This window comes from Bos grunniens, chromosome 3 (assembly GCF_055505025.1).
Source record: "Bos grunniens cultivar Pamir isolate PY7600 chromosome 3, Bosgru_T2T1.0, whole genome shotgun sequence".
Classification (NCBI taxonomy): Eukaryota; Metazoa; Chordata; class Mammalia; order Artiodactyla; family Bovidae; genus Bos; species Bos grunniens.
This window is the reverse complement of record NC_141167.1, coordinates 89863266-89883095: the sequence shown is the minus strand read 5'-3', so window position 1 is coordinate 89883095 and position 19830 is coordinate 89863266. Positions and strand designations below refer to the sequence as shown.

Sequence of the window (19830 nt, the reverse complement as noted above, 5' to 3'; positions counted from 1 at the left end):
AATGTTTATAAAGTTGTTAATATGTGCCAGAATCGAGCCTTTTACAAATGGTAACTCATCTAATCCCTCACAACAGCCCTGTGAAGTAGGTACTATTATATTATCAGTCCCAGGAAACAAGATAAAGTAATTTGCACAAAATTCACCCAGCTCACAAGTGGTAGAACCAGGACTTGCCCCAGATAGGCTGCTGCTCAGAGTCTACACTTTTAACCACCATGCGATGCCACTACCTCTGAGGGAGCAGAGATGGCTGAGAAGCGGGTAGGCTCCAGCTGACTCTTCAGAGCTTCTCCCGCCACCACCCCCTCCCCCTCAACAGCCTCATCCGCTCCCCTGGAGAAGCAGGATCTGACGGACAGAGCAGGACAATGTATACAGACCAGCCTGGGTTTTAACCCAGGCAGTCTTGCCTCTGACTACCTGAAGACCTTGAACAGTTCACTGTCCTCTCATCTCTAAGGAGGGTTAACCTTACTTGGTGGGGCTTTCGTGTGATCCAGTGATGCCAAAGTTCCTAATATATGCCCCAGAACACTGTTCCCTCTCATCTTTCCATTCTCCATCCCTACTTCTTGAAGCCAAACCATCCCATTTCTTTGATTGTTTCCCCTATGAATTCCAGAAAATTTATCATCTCTCCCTCTCCTTTCTGGACATGACCCAGTTAATCAATGCCCTATAGAATATGTACTGCCCAGAACTCCACACAGCAGCCGAGAAGCAGTCTGCACCAAGGAGCAGAAACCGAGCACCCACTCCTTTTTTGTGGTCAATGCATTCCCTTCAGTCCAGCTCAAGGCAGCATTGGGTCTTTAGCCGCTGTGTTTATATTGGTGGCTGTGTTAAAGTCAATTCCCTCAGTGATTTTTAACTTGGATGGCTTTTAAGCTGCTCTCTCTCATCAGCTATACAAGTCATTGATTATTTGAACCAAAATGCTGGTGTTGTCATTTATCTTTGTTGAAATTAATCTGGATGATTTCACCCATGATTACAATCTGCTAAAAATCCTTTTGACTCCTAAAGACCTCAATTCATAGTAGTGCTGTCATTTAGAAATTCGAATAGCTTGATTAAAAATAATCAACCCTGGTAGCTCAGCTGGTAAAGAATCCACCTGCAAAGCAGGAGACCCTTGTTCAATTCCTGGGTCAGGAAGATTCGCTGGAGAAGAGATCAGCTACCCACTCCAGTGTTCTTGGGCTTCCCTAGTGGCTCAGCTGGTAAAGAATCCTCCTGCAATACAGGAGACCTGGGTTCGATCACTGAGTTGGGAAGATCCCCTGGAGAAGGGACCGGCTTACCCACTCCAGTTTTCTGGCCTGGAGAATCCCATGGACTGAATCCATGGGGTCACAAAGAGTCGAACACGACTGGGTGACTTTTCACTTTCACTTTCATAGCCACATCATCACCAGCATCATCATCATTGTCATTGTCTCAGGATCCAAATGGAAGAAGGTTAAACAAAAGCAATAATTTGCTGGTGTGCAGAGTCAAAAGAAGGCTTGCACAACTTAACTACAGGAAAGGCAAAAGTAAAGCTGATCCTCTCCAAGAATTAGAACAGGAACTCAGACCTCCACCAGATTTCCCTTTTCATCTCTCATCCCTTTCAACTGTCAGCCTGCTTCATTTCTAACTACAATCTGGTTTTTCCCCATGGCAGAAAGCATATATACATACACACCACATACACACAGAAAGCAGCCAATAACTCCAGAGCTTTTTAAGTTGAGTTTCAACTTCTTTGAAAGAGATTGATCTAGTCTCAAGGGTAAAAATCCAGGGGAGGGAAAAAGTTGACCAACACCATCAGCCAACAGTATAAATGCCAATCAAACTCACAGTGAGAGACTAAAACGAGGGTTACCATGTGATCCTGCAATTTCACTCCTGGGCATGTATCTGGAGAAAACGCTAATTCAAAAAGATGCACACACTCCAGTGTCCATAGCAGAACTATTCACAATAGCCAAGTCATGGAAGCAACCTAAGTGTCCATTGATAGATGAATGGGTAAAGAAGATGTGGTGTGTATATATATATATAATGAAATATATATATATATTCAGTCATAAAAATGAATGAATAATGTCACTGGCAGCAACACAGATGGACCTAGAGATCAACATAGTAAGTGAAGTAAGTCAAACAAAGACAAATATCATGTAATACCACTTATATGTGGAATCTAAAAAATGATACAAAAGAATTTATTAATAAAACAGAAATAGACTCCCAGACATGGAAAGCAAACTTATGGTTAATAGAGAAGATAGTGGAGGGTGAAGAGGAAAAGACAAATTAGGAGTTTGGGATTAACATATACATACTACTATGCATAAAATAGATTTAAAAAACAAGGACCTACTGCATAATACAGAGAACTACATTCAATATTTTGTAATATCCTATAAGAGAAAAGAATCTGAAAAGAAATATGTATGTTTTATATACACACACACACACACACACATAATTGAATCATTTTGTTATACATCTGAAACTAATACAACATTGTAAATTAACTATACTTGAACTATGTGAGTGAAGTGAAGTCGATTAGTCGTGTCTGACTCTTCGTGACCCCATGGACGGTAGCCTACCAGGCTCCACGGTCCATGGGATTTTCCAGGCAAGAATACTGGAGTGGGCTGCCATTTCCTTCTCCAGGGGATCTTCCCAACCCAGGGATTGAACCTGGGTCTCCTGCATTGCAGACAAGATGCTTTACTGTCTGAGCCACTAGGGAAGCCCAACCTTAACTATACCTCATTGTAAATTAACTTTACCATTTTAAAAAATGGGTAAAAAAGGAAAAAACCATGAGATACCACATCACACCCACTAGGGCAGCTAGAATCAAAAGACAAAGGGTAACAAGTATTGGTGAAGATATGGAGAAATTGGAACACTGATTTATTGGTAGTGGGGATGTAAAATGGTACAATTCCTCCAACTGCTAAACATAAAACCACATGTCCAAAATAAGGAAATCCATGGAGGCAAAAAGTAGATTAGTGGTTGCCTAGGGCTGAAGGGCAATGGCACCCCACTCCAGTACTCTTGCCTGGAAAATCCCATGGATGGAGGAGCCTGCTAGGCTGCAGTCCATGGGATCGCTAAGAGTCGGACATGACTGACTTCACTTTCACTTTTCACTTTCATGCATTGGAGAAGGAAATGGCAACCCACTCCAGTGTTCCTGCCTGGAGTATCCCAGGGACAGTGGAGCCCGATGGGCTGCCGTCTATGGGGTCGCACAGAGTCGGACACGACTGAAGCGACTTAGCAGCAGCAGCAGCAGGGCTTAAGGGTGGAGTGTGGAATGATTACTGCAAGATGAGTACTAAGTTTCTATTAGAGGTGTTGAAAATGCTCTAAAAAGCTTCCCAGTGGAAGCAGGGATATTGGGGAAGGCTTGTAATAATATAGCAGCTCCTCTGAGACCCTGTTCTTCTGAACAGAGTTTATGTCATAATGGGGAGGGGAAGGGTTCAGTTCCTAGGAGTGAGTAAGATATTAGCAGATGAAATATTGGATGCCCTCCGCACTGGCTATTCATAGAGAATTTACATTTACCCAGATAAAGCATCGAGGGCTTCTTCTGAATTATCTCATTAATTTTCACAACAACCTTGTAAGTTAGGTTTATAAAACCCATTTATATTGGTAGAGGCTCAGGTTACGTAACTTCCCCAAGGACATTTAACTATTTAGGAAGTAACATTTGGCTCTAGTTCAACCCCAGATCTGAAGCCAGTTTCCTCTCTCAATCATTAGGCCACACTGCCTCCTTCTGGCCTGAAATGAATTGGTAAAAAATTCTGGAATGCACCAAAGGAGACCTGAATTTAGATCCCATCTTCATTTCATTTGCTTATTACTCTCTCACTGAAGGACACCCTTCTAACATGAAAATCAGGAACTTCCTTTGTTGTCCTGGGACCGTTGTTGGTCATCTTTGAGAAGGGCCGGAAGACTCAAGATGGTTGCTTAGTGCCTGTTAGCCACGCTGCTGTCCCCTCCCCATGCCTCCAGCTCGCCCAGTGTGTAGAGAACTGGGCAGGAACACACCTTGCTGCAGTCACGATGCAGTACGTCTGTAGCCGGTTAACCCTCTCCAAACAGGAGATAAGGGTCATCTGGCAAGATATGTGCTTAGTGAACCAATGCAGCTTATTTTCCAAGTGCTCGAAAGCTGTCTGCTTAATAATCCACTCTCAAATTCTGCCAGCAATTGGTTGACAGAATCCATGGATGCCAAGCCTGCTGGTCTGTGGTTCCTTAGACCTCCTTTCCCCTTCTTTAAAGATACTGATACTTTAGCCTCCTGGTATTTCTCTGCAACATCATGATTTCTCAGCCACCATGAGCAGTGGTTCTATAACACCATCTGCACATTCCTCCTGTCTCCTGGGTTAGGATCCAGGTGGGCCTGTGATGGGAATCCACTGAAGACAGCTGGCCACTTGCCTGCTCTCCTCTCCCCTGCTTCAAGCTCTGGATACTTTTTTTCCACATTTGTCCCTGCCTTCCCAAGATAAAGCAGGTTCTTCTTCATGGAGAAGGCAGAAAGTGCATGGGAGTTGCATTGGTCAGCTTTCTCTCTATCGTCTGTTTCCAGCAGACCATCTGCCCAGCAGATGAGTAACTTTCCTTCCAGTGGCGAAAACAACCTCCCTGTTGTTCTTAGCACTTTTCACAACCTCAATCACTGAAATGTAGCCTTCTTGACACTGTTCTTACAAACTCCTACCATGCCTCATTTTCACCCATGGTCACGTACCCAATGTCCACCTTTCAATCATGTTATCTAAGAATTTCTTCATCACTTGGATGGTTAGAACTTGGAACAATCAGCTCATCAGCAACAGAGACCATGGTTTTTAGAATGCCTAAGTAAAAGTAAAAGTACTTACTGTTTGTAGAGCTGTACACGTCACAGTGGGGCTTCCCAGGTGGCCCAGTGGTTAGGAATCTGCCTACCATGCAGGAGACGTGTGTTCAATCTCTGAGTCAGGAAGATCCCCTGGAGAAGGAACTGGCAACCTACTCCGATATTCTTGCCTGGGAAATGCTATGGACAGAGGAGCCTGCCAGGCTACAGTCTATGGGGTCACAAAAGAGTCAGACATGACTCACCAACTAAACAACAACAAAAAATACAATAGAATTATGTCACAATAGAATTATGACCTAGGTTAGTTATTATCTTCATTTTTGAGACAAGGAAACTGAGGCCCATAGTCACATTCCCCCAAGGTCACCCTGTGATTTCAGGTGGAGCTAGGGGAGTCTTATCAGAGCCAGGATCTGGACCGCTTCACTGGAAGCCACTCCTGAGCATCTTGGCAGAGAAGGCAAACCTAGCATCAGTGCTTCCAAAGGAGCTCTCAGTGGTGTGACTGAGACAGCTTGAGCGGGAACAAAGGGCCTCGACACTGAAGAAGAAGGAAGAAGGGTGTTGAGAAGCTTAAATGTGGTCATTCATCCAAGTATGTGTCAACCATGGCACACCTTTGACCAAGCCCTTAGGGTTAGGGGTGAGAACTTCACAGTTCTGCAATGGCTCCCCCATCGCCTTCCACAGTCTTTCTGGACCCCAGGACACCTGGGTCCTTCAGGACAAGTGACTTGGAGCCTCACAATTTCAGTAGCAACAATTCCAGGTCACCCTAAGGCTGTTTCTGCTTCGGACACCCAGAGGGCACAGAGGTGGGGAGAGGTTGTAGTTCTGGCTTTGGCCAAAGGAGTTGTCACAGTTCTTTACTTAACGTGGCCTTTAAATGATCTCAATAAAGAAGAGGCTAAACACTTAACTGCAGCTGAGCATATCTTATTGATTGGAGGAGAAGGCTCTGGCCTGTTTGCCTGGGGCTGAGCAGGAGCCAGGCCAAGCCGGTCCCAGGGGGTGGCTGCCAAGGTGTGAAGTACTTAGGAGAGTTTCTCTGAGCTCTGAGAGGGGCTGGCACTGTCCCAAAGTGGCTTCACAGTTTAAGGGGCTGAGTTTTGGAACTCATAGACCCCTTTAAGACAGTGGGATGAGGTGAAAAGAGGAGAAAGCAGGAGGTGTGGGTTTTGCTCCCAGCTGTACCCAAACACGAGCAATCCACTTCATGCCTCTGAGCCTTGATTCCTGCATCTGTCCAGTGATGATCGGGGTTCCAAGTTCACAGGGTTCGTGGAGCTTCTGTGAGTCAAATGTGTAAATGTGCTTTGTAAATTATAAGTTTTCACATAAATAGAAGGCGGTTTACTCTTTGTTATTTTTATTACCATAAGAGAAATCGTGTTGTTCTGCTTGAAGCTTGTCCATGGCTCCTCTTTGCACTTGGGATGGACCCCGCATGGTCGACCCTGCCTGGCCCCCACCTGCTGCCTCAGTCTCCTTTTGTAGAACTCCCCACCTGCCCTGTGTGCCGGTCCTGATGGCCCTTTCACTGTTTCTAGGACAGGGCAAGCCCCTTCCTGCCTCAGGGCCTCCGTCCAGTCTGTTCCCTCTGCCTGGTACGCTCTGCCCCAAGTGTGTGGCACGACTGGATTCTTTACCTTCAGGTCTTAGCTTAAATGTTACCTCCTCAGGGAGGCCTTTCTGACCACTCTCCCTCAACCCTGAACTGCACTATCTCTATTCTCTCCCTGGAAAGAGCCAGAAGTTACAATATTTTTATATATTCACTTAAGTGTTATGGTCTTCCCCTGGAAGGAGGCTGGCTCTGTGAACATAAGGACCTTGTCTGTTTTGTTCACTCGCAGAGGGTATCATAGTACCTGACACATAGCAGGCACCTAAAGAACTGTCCGATGAATGAATGAATAAATGGGTGAATGATTAGCAGGGGAGCCTGATTGTTTCCCAAATGGCCCCTCCTCCTTACACCTGCTTGTCTTCGTCTTGCAGATATGGAGACATGGTGCCCAAGACGATTGCAGGAAAGATCTTCGGTTCCATCTGCTCGCTGAGCGGTGTCCTCGTCATTGCCCTGCCGGTCCCTGTGATCGTTTCCAACTTCAGCCGGATTTACCACCAGAATCAGAGAGCAGATAAACGCAGGGCACAGAAGGTAAGCCTCAGACCTGGCAGGGGGTAGGCCACACCGAGAGGGTGCCCTTGGCCTTGTGTCTCTGTCACACTGAGCTCCTGGGAGAATCCCTGTACAGATGGCCTCTGGCTTTGGAAGGTAAGCAACCCTAGGTGCCTTCCCACCTACCAGTGTCCTGCACGCCAACCACGGTCAGCTGCGCAAGGCCGCAAACTCTCAATTACCCACAAGCCAATGTTCTCCTTGTGAATATTCTGTGCAGTTTCCTTGGGCCCTGTCCACCCCTCCTAGACCACAGCTACTAACACTGGGCAGTGCCTGGGCTCCTCCCTTCCACAGCCAAGAGCTTGCTGGGGAGCATAATCGCTTTTCAGTACCCTGTAATAGCCTATACCAAACAGAGTGACAAAAATAAATTTGCTAAAAAGAAAAATGAATACTCTGAAAGGAGAACATTCTGAGGCCATTGAGTTCAGGGACAAATTGCACAGCGGGCTTTAGTCACCTCAGGGTATTGTAGGATAGGGCATAGAACTGCCCTTGACAGTCGGGAGACTAAGCATGGGTCCTGGAAAGGTTTCCAGAGATGTCCAGTGAGCACGCCTTAGGGAGGCCGGGCAGGGCGAACAGGATGAGGAAAAATGCCTGAAGGTTTTGCTGCCCAGAGAGAAGCTTCCTTTCCTGACGGGCCTCCACGTCACCCTCTGAGCCAGTTCACCTGCGTTTTTGGCTGGTGAAGGTTCTTGGACCCAGGGAGCAGTTTTTCCTTTCTCTTCTGATCTAGGCTGAAATACTCCCCCTTCAGCAGCATCTCAACCTCCAGGAGGGTACTATCAAAGCCTTTCTGGATACAATGGAACAGGGGGACTTGAAAGAGTCGCTTAGGGAGGTCTGAAACATTATGTCCTTATTGTATTCTTTCTTTATTCATCCATTCCACACATGTTTACTGAGCACCTACTATGTTCCAGGCCCCATGCTGTGCAGCTGGGTTACTTCCTCACCATGTGAGCCTCTCTCCTGGCCTTGCTTTTGCAGAGATAACTCCCCAGTGGCAGAGCTTCCTTGACATATCAGAGGGATCCAGAATTTCAGAACACGTCTGTGTATGCTGACTGAAACGAAGTCTCAAAGTTCATGAAAGTTAGCTCTGAAATGTATAATAATTTGCATACAAAAATACTTAATGGGGGTTTCCCTGGTGTCTCACTGGTCAAGAATCTACATGTAATGCAGGAGACCCACGTTTGACCTCTGGGTTGGGAAGATCCACTGGAGAAGGAGATGACAATCCAGGCAACCCACTCCAGTATTCTTGCCTGGGAAAATCCCATGGACAAAGGGGTCTGGCAGGCTATAGTCTATGAGATAGCAAGAGTTAGACACAACTTAGCGACTAAACCACCACCATACTTGATAATATATATCACATAGTTATGTAATAAATCCAGTTTGTCCCCACTTCCAACATCTCCCCTTTTGTGTGCCCTGGTGGTCATCTCCTTGCCCTACTGTCTCCCTCTGCCTGTGGAGTAACATACTTTGACTTGTCCTGACTGGGGTCTGTGATGTTGTCAGCCTGCCTTGGGTTGATCTGCAGTCCTCTCCATCCCTTCCAGCACCAGTTTCTACCTCTTTACTCAAGGTCAGGGCTTCCCCACCCCCATCCCCTGCGAGCCAGCCCCAAAATAGAAGTCTTATCTCTTTCCCCATTCAAGTCAGCTGGCAAGTGTGAAACAATATCTACATTCATTATGCTGTCCTTAAAAAGGGGGCAGGAAGAAACTGGGATCTCCTTTCCAAATCAAAGAGCCTAAAGCCCTGAAGCGGAGAAGGCAATGGCAATCCACTCCTGTACTCTTGCCTGGAAAATCCCACGGACAGAGGAGCCTGGTAGGCTGCAGTCCATAGGATTGCTAAGAGTCAGACACGACTGAGCAACTTCACTTTCACTTTTCACTTCCATGCATTGGAGAAGGAAATGGCAACCCACTCCAGTGTTCTTGCCTGGAGAATCCCAGGGACAGGGGAGCCTTGTGGGTTGCCGTCTAAGGGGTCGCACAGAGTCGGACACGACTGAAGCGACTTAGCAGCAGCAGCAGCAAAGCCCTGAAGGGCCAGGGGTCCTATAGCAATGGCAACCCCATCCCCCACTGCCTACCATACCCTCCAGGGCTGACACAGGGTTTTTGAAGAGCAGTAAAGGTTCCTGGAATCCTCAGCTCTCACATCAGCCCACAGCAGCCCTACTCCAGCAGGGCTTCACCCGCCCCTTCACTCCCTTCCCTTCTGTGCTCATGCCCTTACCTGCTTCTTAGAGCATCACGTCCGCTGTCATTTTGCCCCCTGCAAAGAATGCTGTGGGAGCCATTTCTCCACACAACTTTACAGAGTTCATCCCATGTGATTAAGATACACGAGGAATCAGCTTGGGCGTCTTCTTCCTTCTAGCCCCCCAGGACAAGAGTTCCTCCCTCTGCTTCCCTCCTCCCACTCCCTCTTTGCTCTCCCTCAAAGAGGGAGTAAATCAAAGTAAATATTCATAGTGTTTTCATGTTGCCTGGATACTGTCCCTCCTCATGGTCCACTCAGCTCTGTCTTTTTCACCTTGGGCTTCTTGTGAGAAGGGAAAAAAGACAACACAAGAATACTGCTTGCTTCCAGCCCCAGGTCTACCACAGTAGTGAGGTAAGGCAGGCAGGTCAGAGGACAGTGGGGAGTGGAGAGATGGGCCAGGAAGGAGGTCAGGGGAGCTGATGAGACCACATACTCAGGAGTCATGAGGGTAAGCACTAGCCCATGTGCCTCGGGTGGAAAGGAAAGGACCAAAAACTTGTCATCCTTTCCCATTATGACTGATTTGCTTGGGATTAGGGCCTCCTTTGTAGCTCAGTTGGTAAAGAATCTGCCTGCAGTGCAGGAGACCCGGGTTCAATCCCTGGGTTGGGAAGATCTCCTGGAGAAGGAAATGGCAACCCACTCCAGTATCCTTGGCCTGGAAAATCTCATGGACAGCGGAGCCTGGTGGGCTGCAGTTCATGGGGTCGCAAAGAGTCGGGCATGACTGAGTGACTATCACTTACTTATTTACTTACTTATTGTTGAAATGATTCCATGACTCTTTGCTACAGAGACTGGCTCCTTTAAGCCAGGTGAGCTGGAGATCGAGTAAGGAGGCAGTGGACAGAGAGAGGGGGACATCTGAGTGGGGATTTTCATTGAAATAATTATAGGTACACATGTAGCTATAAAATTATCATATCCAATGCAAGGGCATTGACATAGCTACAACCCACCAAGCCTATTCAGACTTGCCCGGTTTTGCTTGTGCCCATGTGTGCCTCTGTGTGATGTTTGATACCGTTTTATCACCTATGCAAGATCACACATCCCCCACCTCAGTCAAGATACAACACAGTTTCAACACCACAAGGATCCCTTCCACTGTATCTCTTACAACCACTCCCCCCAACACCCCTCCACCCTGTCTCTAAACCCTGGAAGCCATTTATCTGTCCTCCCTTTATAAAATATTTTCATCTTTTAAATGGTATATCAATGGGCTTATATAGTAGGTAACCTTTGGAGACTGGCTTTTCCCATTTTGTTGTAATTTCCTCGAGATTCACCCAAGTCAGGTGAATTAGTAGTCTGTTCCTTTTCCTTCCTGAGTAGTATTCCCTGGTATGGGTGCATCCCAGTTATGATTACCAATTTGCATGTTGAGGGACATTGAGTTATTACAAGTAAAGCTGCTGTTAACAGCCACTTGCAGGTTTGTGTGCGAATAAAACTTTTCTTTTCTCTGAGATGAATGCTTAAGAGTGCAATTGCCCATGGTCTCTTTCGGCTTTTCCAGTTCTCTCCCTTTCTCCTTCCTCTGCCTCTCCCAAGGCAGAGATGTCGATACTCACGCTCCAAGGACACCTGGCAGCCAGCCAGCCAGGAAGTGCTTCATCGTGAAAGGCTCCTAGGGGCCCCCAGAATTCTTGGGCTTATTAGCCTGTACCAGGAACTGTCCCCAGGGTGGCAGAATCCTCCATCCTGACCTCTCCTCCAAACCTGGAATCTCCACAGCTGTTGAAAATGCAAGTTTTGGGCTTTGTTCATCAGGTTAAAACTTGCCCGAATGGAGCTTAAATGTAGGGAAGAAGAGGGATGTTATGGAAGCAGCATTGGCCTGAAGGTTAGAAGATCTGAGCTGAAGTCTTGCCCTAAAAAAGTCCCTTCCCCTCACATCCTCCATTTCCTTGTCTTTATCTTTTTTTTTTTTTTTCCATTTCTTTGTCTTTAAAACAGCCTAGATGATATCTACATTCCTTTAACTCTTACACTGTACTTCTGGCCATAGAAGAGAGGGAGGCTAACCAGCCCACACAAGGACTGAGTGCATCACAGTGGCTTTTTTAACGTGGATTTCTGGCCAACTGTGTAGGATCATCTTCCTTCCTGGGCCATCACAAGCCTCACTTGAGCAAACATTCAGTGCAAAGCTCTGTGCTAGGTGCTTAAGATGAAAATGTGCATAAACCACAGACTCTGGCCCTCAGGAGCTCAAAGTCAAGCCAAAAGTCCTCACCAAATTACATGTGCTGGGTAGGGTTCTGTGAATACATTGCAGACCTCTTTATCCTGTGTGAGAAATGATTAAACGATATAGTGCATTTGATATGACAATCTGTTGCCTTAATAGAGCCCAGGGTAAGATAAGATTAAAAGAAGTGCCACAGAGGAGAGCAGGAGAATCTTTCATCTCAAGAAAGTAATGAAGACAGAGCCCAGATACAAGAAAGGTCTGGCTCTAAGTGGTGCAATCAAATTATATAAGGCTATAATGAGCTTGACACAATTGGATTTCCATATGCGGCTCTCAACACCCAGCACTCACCCAAAACAATAACAGCACATCCTCAAATGATGGAGGACTTGTGTGAATGCAGACATGGAATGGAGGGGAGAGGTGGAGCTGCATCCCTGGGAGGAGAACTGTCCTGCAACTTGAATGTATGTTCTTTGCTCAGAGAGAAGAGGAATGAGGGGCTTGCTTACCGCCCTTTCTCTCCCAGCTTCCTCTTTTCATTCTCGATCTAGAGGAGAGTTCTTTCTCAGATATACAGGCAGATCTTCCAGGCTCAGGTGCTGACCTCTTCCCCATATTTAGAAACCAGGGAAGGTCGCTGACTTGTCCCTGCAAGGGCATCCTGGCCACAGGGGGGTTTCCCAGAACACGATAGGTATCATGTGTTCTTTGCGCTTCTGTTGAGAGCCAGAAGCCAAGTCCCTGGCCTCCTTTTAGTGGATGAGTGCTGGGGTCCAGCCCCAGCTGATCCAGGGTATTCGAAGCGGGGACGGCGTCGGCGAGGGTCAGGATACAATAGCTTCAATTAGATATTAATTAAAGATATAAAGAGTAATAGAATAAGGATAGCTCAGTAGGAAAATTCAGTGGAGAAAAGAGGCTGAGTGGCTTGGTTTACGCGGGAGACCAATAAAACTTCAAGACAAGAAGTTTGCACCACTTACGTAGGCCACAGGCGTCCTTCTGTTCTCCCGAAGGAGAGGAGACACTGAGGCCTCCCCGGTCGGATCTTAGAAGCCCAGGCATAATTAGTAAGCATGGCGGGTTCTGAGCTCCAGATGGAGACTCAGCCAGAGTGAGAGAGAGAGCGACATGGCGAGACCAGTATTTCGAGAAACTGATCCCAATTCTTTATTTTCCAGAGTCTGTTTTTATACACTGAGATGTTATACAAAAGTCACGTGGGGACAGCAGTCCTGACTTTTATTAAAGTCAGGTGCTTCATACAAATGTATACAGAGGTCTTAGGGGTGTTACATCATCTTCTGGCCAGGGGGGCCTGCTGACAATTTACGACCCTCTCCTTGTGACAACGGTCAGTCAACCAGGACACTTATTTCTCCAGGGGTGATTATTCTTAAAACAGACGCCACCCAAATAAAGTTACATTCCTATAGGGTGAGGGTGTAGTGGGTTTTAGTTAAGGAAAGAATTTACTTAGCCTAAGGTCTAATGTGATTAATATCAAAGGTTAATACTTATTTCTTCTATATATTCATTAATGTGTGTAAGGGCAGGGGATGTGGAGACTTAGCAACAAACATTGGCTCAACAAATGAAAAACCCTTCACCAATACAATTTCTAATCAGCCCATTATACTTATACTAATAGTTTTCTAACTTTTCTACGGAACCTGTTTTTAGAAGGTTTAAAGCATCTCGTGCCTCTCACGGTTGGGAGGCTGTGAGCGATCACATGTGGCCGGACAAGCCTGTCAGGCAGGCCAGAGAACCTTCAGAGGAGTTTGTAGGTTAAAACACTCTTGTCACACCCAGGAGTTTTTATTAACTGGAGCTCTAAGTCAACTCCTTCTCCGAAAGAGGTGGTGGGGGACAGCCCCCCGTAAAGTCAGAGGTGTAGGTGAGAGCACAAAGTAGTAAAGTAGGCAGGCTCTGATTATGGGGGTAGATGCTCGAGGATTTCCAGGGGGACTCCTGAGGCTCGATCCCGCCTTTGCGTACATCGAGCCTCCTTCCTCATGACCTTTGTCATGGGCAGAGTACCTCACTCTGGCCCCCAACAGATGAGCCAGACCAGCAGGGCACTTGGGGAGGACATTTGCCCACGCTGGGGAGAAGGCGACAAGAAATGAAAATCACCACAATTTTTCAAGGACGCCTCTGTTCAGAGTCTATGCTGAAGTTAAGTGTGGATTTTCCCTGAGGCAGGAGGAAGGACCCCTCTGGCCTAAAAGAGGGCTGTTAGTCCACGTGGGCTCCTCTGCTTCCTGGAGCTGGGTCTAGATCCACAAGAGCCCAAACGTGAAGCTGCATGTTTTTAAACCAGCAGGAAGCCCTCTACCCATCCCTTCTCCCTCCCGAAGCCTCTTTCCTGTTAGGCCTCACTCCGCGATAGTGCTGCTGTCATGGTGACACCGATTATGTTTATTGGGAAGGAGACAAGAAGCCAACCTATGCAGCATGTCCTGCCTCTCCCATGGCTTCTGCAAGCAGGAGAGATGAGCATGCATGGCTGAGGTCCCATGCAGTCTTCCTGTGGGATACTGCTACAGGCCTCCCAGGATGGAGCTGAGGAGATTTCTGGTGCCATAGCTAAGGCCGGGGCTTCCCTGGCGGCTCAGACAGTAAGGAATCTGTCTGTAATGGGGGAGACCCAGGTTTGATCCCTGGGTCAGGAAGATCCTTTGAAGAAGGGAATGGCTACCCACTGCAGTATTCTTGCCTGGAGACTTCCAGGGACAGAAGAGCCCAGCAGGCTACAGTCCATGGGGTTGCAAAGAGTCAAACACGACTGAGCAACTAACATAGCTCAAGCCAGGGTGGTGTATGGAAATATGTTCCATCTTCCCCTCTGTCACCCACATTGGGCCCCTTGTCACACATACACATGTATACATTCATTCCCATAGACATGCACGACAAAACAGACATATAGAGACATACCCCAAAGACAGACATGAAATTGTAAATTCATCTATTGATTTACAACTTGCTAGGCACTGGAGAGATACCAGTGAACAAAACAAAAACCGCTACCTTCGAGGACTTTGTTTTTTTATTTATTGGGATATAGTTGCTTTACAACATTGTAACTAGTTTCTGCTGTAGAGTGTAGTGAATCACCCATTTGTATACACATTTCCTCTCCCTTATGAATGCCCCTCCCATCTAGGTCACCACATTGCACTGAGTAGAGTTCCCCACTCTGTACCATAGGCTCTTGTGTGCATGCGTGCTAAGTCGCTTCAGTCATGTCTGACTCTTTGTGACGCTATGGACTGTAGCCCACCAGGCTCCTCTGTCCATGGGATTCTCCAGGCGAGAGTATCAGAATGGGTTGCCATACCCTCCTCCAGGGGCTCTCCCCGACCCAGGGATAGAACCCTCTATGTTGCCTGTATTGGAGGCGGGTTCTTTCCTACTAGCACCATCTGGGAAGCCCCCACAGGCTCTTACTAGTTATCTATTCCAGGCATAGCAGTGTACACATGTCACTCCTAAATCTCCCAATTCATCCCACCCTCTTGCTTCCCTGCTTGAGGTCCATACGTTTGTTCTCTACGTCTGTGTCTTTATTTCTGCTTTGCAAATAGGTTTATCTGTACCATTTTTCTAGATTCCACATGTATAACCAGACCTTGAGGAGCTTTACATTCTGGTGGGGGAGAGAGACAGTAACAAGATAACTATATAAAACATATACTACCTTAGTAATGAATGCTAAGGAAAAAATAGAAAGACGGGGAGGAGTTGAAGGCCACATGTACACACTCCCTGATTTTCTCCTAATTAACTGGTATTTGGGAACCTGCTGAATGTAGGGAGAAGCACTGGACCCTAGGGGAGAATCAGGGAGCTCTAACATGTGCTCCTTGCAAGGGCCTGCAGTCTGGCGATGAGAAATACCCTGATGCAATACTGAGTGGATAGAGGTCATGAAATTTGGGGGAAGGAGGGAGGACTTTGATGAGTAATAGTCCCCCTCACTCTTTTATCATCTCTGTCAATCACAGAAGGCCCGCCTTGCCAGGATCCGTGTGGCCAAAACTGGCAGCTCCAACGCCTACCTGCACAGCAAGCGCAACGGACTCCTCAACGAAGCGCTGGAGCTTCTGGTAGGTGCCCAGAGGACCTGGGGCCGGGAGGTGGAAGGGAGGATGAACTTGGTTTCTCCTCCCAGGGGCACCAGCACTTCTGCCCCAAAGCCCCAGACTTTCCCCCAGTAGCAGCCCTCTCCACATACCTCTTCCTTAGGGTTATCATTGTATCCCTAAGCCAGCTTTAGCTTAGGTGCCCCTAGCCAAAGGCTAACATGTTCTAGGGTGACCCTAAAATTTGGTTCATCCAGATTTTTCTGGTCCCTCCTCCCTTCTGTGGAGAAATGAAGGAGATGGAGAGAAGGAGAGCCACCAGCTTTACGCTCAGTCTCTCATCTTTTCTTCCTAGGGCACCCCAGAAGAGGAGAACATGGGCAAGACAACCTCACTCATCGAGAGCCAGCACCATCACCTGCTGCACTGCCTGGAAAAAACCACTGTGAGTCCCAGCCCAGTGCCACCTCCTTTCTCATCCCCGACCCCTGACCCTTTTCTAAGGTCAGAACTTACCGAGTGTGAACTCTGTGCCCACATCCTCACCTTGGGCCAAGCTTCAGAAGTCAAAGTCTGTCCCCTTAGATCAAAAGAGTAGCAATGAGGTCTCTACCAACCCTCAGAAGGAAGACCCCAAGGGTCGGAGGCCAGCTCTGTCCTGCAGTGGCACAGAGGAGGCCATTCCCCTGGACTTCTCACACAACCCCTCTATCCCCATCCCCATGGCCCATTTCTTAGTTACTGAGGCCTAAGGGCTATGTCTATAGTTTCTCAGTTCTGATGGGCATCACTCTTCAAAAGTAGGGCTGAATTTATAATAGATTGCTACAAGACAGCAGAGAAGAATGTCAACTTCTGTCCCAACCCTGGGGCTAGACGGATGGAACTTGTGGGTCCCTCTGCTCCCTCCACTCCACTTGAAACAGGAGACAGTGAATGAAAAAGGCAGTGCATATGTTGCTCTAGCCAGGGATTTTACCAGTGCCACCCCGTCTTAGCCACCCTGCGATTCTCAGGGAATTCAAATTCTGAAAGGCTTATTGTTAAAATAGAGTCATGGCTTAGGGTACCCCAGCTGGAATGTGGAATGATGCTTGTGCCTCACCAACAGGCTGAAAGGAAGGGCAGTGGGGCCAACCCTGGACCCTTGGCAAAAGTGTTAGAAATAGTGGGGAGGGAGGAGAAGTCAGGCTGGACAACCAAAGAGGGACAAAGGGAAACTTTGCTGTTTCTTTCTAGGATCTCCCTCCCCAAAAAGCCCAAAGTCAGGGCTCAGCACACTAAAGAGGGAACTTTCTAATTCTCTATATTCCATATCTTGGCCTCCCAGATGTGGGGAGAACAGATATTAGATGACTCTTAGATGAGACAAAGGGAGACACTGGATGGCAGTTGAACCCAATGAGGACTTCCAAGGTGGGAAGGTACTCTGAAAACCCTAGTTTCCAGGATTTATCCAATATTTCATAGAGTTAAGAACTGTGTATGCATATCTAGAATTTTTCTCAAAGATTCAGAGCTTGCCAAAGAAATAGGCCTGGACCCAACTGCCCTTTCCAAGTTGCATGTGCTGGGTGGAATGTGTAAGTTGAAAGGATATGGGTGAAATTTAATACTGGGTTTGAAGGGATGGAATGTTGGCATTGAAGAAATGAGATCTTGGAATTGAGGGATGGAATGCTGGCATTGAAGGGGTGGAATGCCGAATTTGGGGGAAAGAATGTCGGATTGGGGGTGGGGGGATATTGGGATTAAAAGATGGAATGCTGGGTTTTAGGGGAGGAATGTTGGACTCCAGGGGTGGAATGCTGGGACAAAGGAGGAAGAATGCGGGGAGCGAGCGAGGGTGAAATGCTGGGATTGAGAGACTGAATGTCAGAACTGAGCTTGGGAATGCTGGAATGTACAATCAATGGTGTTTTTATCTTCTGTTGGCATGTTGTCCTGTAGGGGTTGTCCTATCTTGTGGATGATCCCCTGTTATCTGTACGAACCTCCACCATCAAGGTATAACTTTTTAAAACTTTGATTGATGTTTCTCTCTCTGATTCCTCTGAGTCTGTGGAGTCTCCTCTTTTTACCCCCTGGTCTAGTTCTCTGCATGCGCTGTTGATTCTTCTGGGGCTTACTCCACCTCTGCTGTCACACCCAGGACCAGCTCAGGCTTCCAGTTTTCTTGTGCCTTTCTGATTCCCTTTTTTGACCTCCCCAGGGGCTTGGAGGGGTGGTGGGACATGGAACTAGTGTTGGTATCCTGTGAGTGTCCATGTGCCACGTCTGTCTATGCCCCCACCCCCCAACCCCATGGGAACTGCTGGTATCGAATGTCGGGGCTGGTCTCTCTCTCTCTGAACTCTGTTCTCATGCTACTTCTCCTCACTCTGGCAGCCTTGGCCAGGCTGTTCATGCCATAGATGTTTAGTCACCTTGGCCAAACAACCACATTATAGTCATCCTGTGTTGCACTCCACCCTATCCTGATGGCCTCCACTGACAGTCTGTTAGCATCCCCTCCCCATGCTGACACTTGACCTAGGGAATCCTGTGCCTTTAGGTGTATTAAGGAGCCATACGCCATAACCAGCTTCCCTGGCAGCTCAGTCGGTACAGAGTCTGCCTGCAACGTAGGAGATCCAGGTTCAAACCCTGGGTTGGAAAGATCCTCTGGAGAAGAGAATGGCAACCCACTCCAGTATTCTTGCCTGGAGAATCCCATGGACGTAGCAGGCTACAGTCCATGGGGTCACAAAGAGTTGGACACGACTAACTGACTTTCACTTCAACCCATAACCAGGTGGGAAAAAATCAATCATCAAAAGAAACGATAACTCTGACATTGTGACCCCATTGGCCTTTAAGAGCAAAGCTCTCCAAATTCTGTGAATAATTCAATGCCTTTAAAATCTTGTGTCTCGTGCTTACCCAGGATTCATAAGGACCTCACCCAGTAAAGCCAGAAAAAGACAACCTAGCACACCCACTACTCACAGTCAGGGACTCCCTGCCTGCTGCCCCTGCGGGGGCAATCCTGTCAAAGCCTACAAAGTCCGGCAAGTCTTTGCTTCAGCTCTGAGGATGCCACAAAATCCCTCCACATCCCTCTATATCCCTTCAGCCAAAGCCGTAGATGAAGTACAGGAAACATTGTGATTTCATGACTGCAGTGTCCGCCCTTCAGTCTGCTGACCAGGGCCGCCCATGGGAATCTCTTCCTTCCTTCCTTCGATGCCTGTGGGACACCCCCGGGTCCGGAATGCTTCTTGGTGCTCCAGGCAGCTGGGCACCCTCCTCTCAAGGCCCAGAACAGAGGCAGAGTGCTGGAGCTCATCCCCCTCCCGCCCCCACTTCCTATCTCTCTTACCTGTTCTCCCTCTGCTTCCCACAGAACCACGAGTTCATAGATGAGCAGATGTTTGAGCAGAACTGCATGGAGAGTTCAATGCAGAACTACCCGTCCACACGGAGTCCTTCATTGTCCAGCCACCCGGGCCTCACAACCACCTGCTGCTCCCGTCGTAGTAAGAAAACCACACACCTGCCCAATTCCAACTTGCCGGCCACCCGCCTGCGCAGCATGCAAGAGCTCAGCACGATCCACATCCAGGGCAGTGAGCAGCCCTCCCTCACTACCAGGTGGGTGGCTCCCGTCCATCGCTCCCTGAGGCTTTTAGGCACTCCCTGGGCTTCCCTGTGGCTCAGCTGATAAAGAATCTGCCTGCAATGTGGGAGACCTGGGTTTGATCCCTGGGTTGGGAAGATCCCCTGGAGAAGGAAAAGGCTACCCACTCCAGTATTCTGGCCTGGAGAAATCCATGGACTGTATAGTCTGTGGAGTCGCAAGGAGTCGGACACGACTGAGAGACTTTCACTTTCACTTTCATAGAGTGATGCCATCTCCACGTTAGGAGAACCCTGGGGTCTTTGGCCCTCCCTCCCCCATATCTAATACAAGGGCCTCCCCCACCTTCCTTCTCATACTTGCAAGTTAGCCCAGAAGTCCCTCCTATGCTTAGGACACTATAGCATGTTTAGGCCCAGTGGTGGTTGGGGCGGGGGGAGGGTGGGGTGGTGGTTAGATATGAGAAACAAGTCACAACAAAAATCCAAAAATGACCTCCCTGGTGGAGAGAATGACTGTTTTCTCAAG

At 47.8% G+C, this 19830-nt stretch overlaps 1 protein-coding gene across 3 annotated transcripts in view; it reads left to right on the top strand.

Moving 5' to 3' along the window:
• KCND3 (potassium voltage-gated channel subfamily D member 3) overlaps positions 1 to 19830 on the top strand; it is a 231761-nt gene that overhangs the window by 206076 nt on the left and 5855 nt on the right. For 2 of the 3 annotated variants that reach the window (XM_086391782.1, XM_086391785.1), the window contains 5 exons: positions 6911 to 7073; positions 15606 to 15707; positions 16039 to 16128; positions 17634 to 17690; positions 19069 to 19316. In XM_086391782.1, the coding sequence (XP_086247908.1) occupies positions 6911 to 7073; positions 15606 to 15707; positions 16039 to 16128; positions 17634 to 17690; positions 19069 to 19316 (660 nt within the window). The remainder of the gene's footprint in view (positions 1 to 6910; positions 7074 to 15605; positions 15708 to 16038; positions 16129 to 17633; positions 17691 to 19068; positions 19317 to 19830) is intronic. The other variant, XM_086391783.1, reaches the window with a different exon arrangement.